The sequence below is a fragment of the Ambystoma mexicanum genome, chromosome 3p (assembly GCF_040938575.1).
Source record: "Ambystoma mexicanum isolate Mex_15411 chromosome 3p, UKY_AmexF1_1, whole genome shotgun sequence".
NCBI lineage: Eukaryota > Metazoa > Chordata > Amphibia > Caudata > Ambystomatidae > Ambystoma > Ambystoma mexicanum.
The window spans coordinates 585062517-585068516 of record NC_090925.1 but is presented as its reverse complement, the minus strand read 5'-3'; the positions used below and the strand labels follow the sequence as shown (position 1 = coordinate 585068516).

General features: G+C 42.1%; 1 protein-coding gene across 1 annotated transcript in view; it reads right to left on the bottom strand.

The window, feature by feature from the left end:
- Nucleotides 1-1987: 1987 nt before the first annotated feature.
- Nucleotides 1988-6000, bottom strand: part of GDAP1L1 (ganglioside induced differentiation associated protein 1 like 1) — a 932901-nt gene continuing 928888 nt past the window's right edge. Inside the window, exon 6 of the mRNA XM_069651319.1 lies at nt 1988-3336. Coding sequence (XP_069507420.1) covers nt 2993-3336 — 344 coding nt within the window. The 3' untranslated portion in view covers nt 1988-2992. The remainder of the gene's footprint in view (nt 3337-6000) is intronic.

The window sequence follows — 6000 nt, the reverse complement described above, 5'->3', positions numbered from 1 at the left end:
GTAAGTTACACTAACTATCAATGTTTGCCTACGAATAGAGATCAAACCCACTAGGCTATATGGTCTTTGATCTATGCCTTTTCAGAAGAACATCATCATCTTTCTGAATAGTAATCAATAACAGTTAACATATACAATGCACAGGGTGTATCCTTCAATCCACTCCTCTTTGGACACCCATCTTCATGGAGCTACATAAAGGGAGGCCTTCAGTGAGGTGCTAGCTCATGAACAGAGAACATCCCCACATCTTAGTTTCTCATTTTCACCCTTTTAATAAAACAACCTCTCATTGGATGACATGACTGAAAACCAAATATTCTGCTCCTCAAGAACCATTCTCTTCTCTCACTCTTCTCTCTGTGATTTTCTTTGGCCACAAGGTCAATGTGAAAATCTCCAGGCCATCATTTTAAGTTTAAGCAACAAAACAGATAATTTGTTTTTCAATCTCTCTGTCCTGATTCACAAAGATTTCTGCTGGTTCATATACTTGTGTGATACCTGTGTGCATCTTTGCAATTCCTTTGTTATCATGCCCACTTTGCTACAGATGTTTATTGGACTCATTACGAGTAGGCCGGTCCAGTAAAATTGCCCAAATAAATGCTGGTAATACCGGCTCTGGCATTTTTACTGGACCAGCACACTACGAGTTTGCCAGTAGGGGCAGTGAACAACCGGCATGCCTGACCTGCCGGGAGTTCAGGCCCCTGCCTGCAAATAATTGCTGCAATCACCAGCCCAGTACTACTGGTGCCGGTGATTGTGGCAACCCCATTCCATGGAGGCCGTAATATTCTGCTAACACCCGGATATCGGGCGATGGTAACATTTCAAATGTGTGTACTTGACCAGTTTAGCTGGAATCAGAATATGAAGATTTAAAAAAAATTATGCAGTTGATGATGGTTGGTTGAGAACGCCTGCGATAAAGCTATGCTGTAGATTTCACACCAAACGTTAAGGAATTGCTTTTTGATGTTTATGGTAATAAAAAAGGCAATTTGTTTATGTTAATGATTTTGGTGAGAAATGATTTTGGGGGTTTGTTTGGAAAAAGTGTAGATATGTGTGGGCAGGGGGTAATGTGTTTGAAAAGCAGGGGGCAAGAGACACCTCCACGTCCCTATATAGGGAAAACAGAAAGGGGTCTATTTTACCAACCTGCATTTCTGAAACTATAGGTTGGGCTAATGAAGGTCGAGATGGCCGATTAAAAACACCTTTGAGAAGACTGATCCAATCTCCTTTCGGGAAATGTCTGTCCTTAATAATACATTCATTTACATTTTTTTATTTCCTTTTTATTTTATGTCTGACAGATAGCTGTCTTGGCAAAACAAAGTCTTCAATAATTTATTTACAGAGAGACAGCCCTTGTTCAATGCAATGTACAGTAACCACACAGCACACCTTAGCAATTAATTCCGTATAAAACAGCCTGAGTGTAAATGCACATGGTTGTGATACAGAAGCAGACAGGAGAGGAGGGCTCAAATAGCACGAGCCATTTTGTGGCACTAGCTCTAACAGTCAAGATGCAGGGACCCAAATATGGCTTAGAAAAGGTCTCTGCAACTTTTGGCTCCTTAGAGGATTTGGACTACAACTCCCATCATTCCGAGCCTGCATAGCCAACAAAGAAAACATCTTGAGAGCTGTAGTCCAGAGCAGCAGGATGCAGACTCTTGGCTTAGAACGTTCTAAATGCGTATTCCGAACTTTCATTCCATTTTGTAAGGCTAGGGAGAAAGCGTTGCGTATATCCTATCAATCATGCTCTGTGCATGACATGTTAGGATCTGATATGTTTTTTGGTCGTGCACTAGCTACTGCACAATTTGCTACTGTGATTGGTGCTTCCAGAAAACGACTGTAGAAGAAATGAGCAACATTCATGAAAGAAAGGCTCGACTCGCGTTAAGCCCTTAACGGAGTGCACTGTGCACAAGTTTCAGAATAAAGATAAAACAACCTGAAGCGGTTTTAGAAGTGTAACGTTTTTGTCCCACCAAGCGATTTATTTTGGATAGTTTCGACCTTGCAAGAATTCAAGCAATGTCTTCCCACATGCAAAAGGCACACGAAAGTGTCTTACTCAAAGGTGAATAAATTAACATGAACATATTAAGACAGCATGGTAAACGATTTTAAAATGCAGGGGTGATGCAATCTTTGAATTTGCGCCCTAAATCCGTCACACAATAACATGTACATAAGAGGAAGATTCATTTATGAACCAACATAAATTTACAAAATAGGCAATGAAAACAAATAGTTTAAGAAAATAATGCATAAGGTTACTCCTTAAAATGAAGTCTGCTCTCGGTTGAATAAGAGTTTTTCTTTTAAAAAAGATGAAACCAAATATAAGGCTAGTACATTATAAAACAGTCCAATACAAAATATTCAATTCAATGAAAATAATAGAAAATGTGATCGTTGTTGCGGTATTACTATGAACAAGTGGAATTGCAGCTGCCAGTAACCCGTTGTTGGTGTTCACCATACTTCTATGAAAGGTCCCTGTATTTGTGCTATTGCAGTGTCAGTTTGTTTATAACAATAAACAGTTTATTGAGACAATCCAACTTGCTCTCAATAGTCCTCCAACCTGCTGTGCTGAAACATAGCTCGCAACTTTGTATGTGAGGCGGAGAACAAATGATTGTAGCCTACTTGAGCATGACATAATTTGGAATCATTCAAACAGTGGCACTAATCTCCTTTTTAGAAAATAATGTAACACAAATCATATGTTTCACTCCATTTGTTGTTGGTTAGGGTCATCATATTCTGAATATAATGTAGATCATTCACTGTTCAATTATTTAACCTAAAAAAAAGGCATTTACAAGTTTGAGTATTTTTTCAGTATAAGTCCTACTTCTATGTCGTGGAATGTTTACATTAACAATATAATTATTCATACCATTTTTAACTTGTGTTCACACAGCACAGACACCAAACTAACATCAAACATCCGGCATTAGATGTATTTTTTCTTTAAATACCAATAAGCAAAGTAGCCCATGCCTCCCAGTGATCCCATGAGGAAGGAGGCGCCGAAGAAAGAGGGCGGTTTCCTTTTCACCATGCGGAAGGCATTGGGCAACACCGCAGAGAGAAGGGTGGTGTGTATATCTCCTAACACTTTCCGGAACGCATATCGCTTCAATACTCTGTCGAAAAAAGACTGCAAGTTGGGTCTGCTTCCGTCTTCCCAGTATTTTTTAGAAAGTCCAAGGAATTTAAGTCGATGTAGCGTGGCACCAAGTAAAATATCCGCTAGAGTAAAAACATGTCCACATAGCCATAGTTCACATTTCTGTCCTGCGAAAATAAAAGAAGATATATTCTTTAAAAATCAAGCAAATATAAGCATATGATCTCAAATTTGAATGGTCATATGATTAGCATAGATATATCGATGGTCACACATATGCTATCTATCATACCTGGTCTCATAATTTCAGAGGTAAATTAATGACAATTTACTAGTTTGCTCACAAATCAACTCCTTCAACTTATAGGATAAGCACCTGCATTCTCTGTTGATTGCCATATTGATGTACAAGCCACAGACATTTATCCATACTTGCACACACAATTCATATAAGGCCCTGAAGAAGTGCATTTGGCTAGTTTATCCCTAGGAGTGGGAACAGTGAAAATCGTACCTGTATATTATTTCCAATTTGTATCACTCTTAGATGTCTAATCAAATAAAACATGGGTGCATAGCAGCAATCAAGTATCTGCTCATTCTACTGTACTGAGGAACCAACCTTTCTATGACGCTGTACCTATTTGCAGTTCCTTAGCATTCCATCCAATCATCACTTCTGTTCAATGTTTGTTGAGAAGAATATTCAAATTTAAGCTATAGTGATGGACTCAGATTAGACTGCTTCTGACTGACCTGTCCTAATCCTCCTAACCAGGGCTTGTGCTACAATGAGCCTATTATAGGAGGCAGTCAAGGGAGCAGGAAAGTGGCCCCAGCCGGTGTCATTTTGTCCGATATATTTTAATTCATGTATGGATACTACGACAAGTGGTGTGACAATCCTGCAGATGACGCCACTTCTCCCCAGAGGGGATCCCCTTTCCATGAGGCTATGGAGGTGAGGCCACTAACCAATATCCCCCAAAGGGGTGGTAACATGCAGAAGGTTCTCATAGGGAGGGACTCTCCTCATGGGGACAAGGACGTGGGTCTGGGACATTGCCTCTTTATCTCCCATCGAACCAGGGTAATAACACCCACCCTTTCCTTGTGTATGCTAAAGTCCGAGACTATGGGCCTCATTACGGGTCGGGCGGTCCGGAATTAACAGTGGCGGTAAACCCGCCGCCACTGTTAATTCTGGACCGCACAATCCCGACCACTGCAGGCGAAAGGTGATCTTCCCGCCAGGTCTGACCTGGCGGGTTGAAAACCTCCCGCCTGCAGGCGGACGTGGAAACACCAGCACCATCACGAGATGGTGCCGGTGTTTCCACTTCCCCATTCCCATTGAGTCCTATAGGACTCAATGGGAATTGGGATTTACACCATTCCGCCTCTGTGACTCCTGGGTCACGGGATCTGTAATGCCCTGGTAATTCCGGGAGTCACGGAGGCGGAATGGTAATACGAGTCTGGCGGTAACCAGGTGGTTTTACCGCCGCGGTTACCGCCGGACTTGTAATGAGGCCCTATGTCTTACTGTAATGTGTCAGACAGTTTCACTATGATAGGTACTGGGATGAAGAAGAACCAGAGTACGCTACACTCAATCATGAAGAGTGTTCAACCAACTGTTGCAGTCAAACTGACGTTATAATGTGGCAGTCCTTGCTACTTAAGCTAAACAGTACAGAAGGACAAGGAGACCGACATCAGGAAAAAGAAATTGGAGAGCTAGGAGGCTGCCAAAAACCCAGCAAGTTGGAAACAGCGTGTTCAAATGCTGTATTGAAGCAGCAGTGTGGAGTGGCGAGAACGAACCGAGGGACACCAGGAAAGCGTCTCACCAGTCGGCTGATAGTCGACAAACTTAAATTTCAGAGTCAGTGTGGTGGGTGCACCGCGATGTCCAAGAATTACAATGAGACCATCAACAGTAGCCTACTGTGAAGTGGAGTAGGCGATTGCATGGCAAGTACGAGGAACTGTAGTGGTTGCGTGACCTGTAACGGGTGGACCATCTAGTCCGAAACTTGCACCCATACCGTCAATGGAAATGGACTACAAAGTCAAGTGGGCTGAAGAAGAGCAGAAGAAGAAAAAGAAAGAACAAACCCACAACCTCTGGCGAAACCAGTGAAGAGTTGCCTGAGAGAAGGTAACGGGAACAATAATAAGCTGCCGGGAAAACTTGAGAAGGTGAAACCAGAAGACAAGAGAGAAGTAGATCATTTTGTGAGACAACTTCTGGTCAGTTCTATAAGACTGTGGTATTGAAGCGTCAAGAGATGGGAGTCATACTCCTGGGTTGCGATTATAACTCTTTTGTTAGCTTAGGGATTTGTGTTTAAGTGACAGGGGTAGAATAGGAGTTTTGACTAGGACGCTATTCTTTTGAACACAGCAGACTTCCTGACAGGGTTTTAGTTTCGTTGGGGTGGAGAGACCACCTCTAGTTTTAGGGTTAGATAGGATTACAATTTTTGTTTAATAAAAGTCTGGAGCAACACACATGCCTTCACTTGGCCAGACTCCTCATTCCAGGTCAAAACAAATGGTGTCAGAGTGGGACCCAACTGACATAAACTGGCAGACCCTCAAGTTCACTAAGCTGACCACAAGAGCTTCCAATCCCACAGCAGAAACTCCTGAATCTACTGGATTTGACATAGGGAGCAGTCGGCATATGGTTGTTGGTGCAGGAGAATGCAACTAGTACCAACAGGGTTGATTTTATCTCCTCCAAAAGGCACTTATGTCAGACTTGTGTTGAAAATCCAGATTAGCCTGGCGACATGGTTTGCATGTAGTAGTGCGAGTTATAT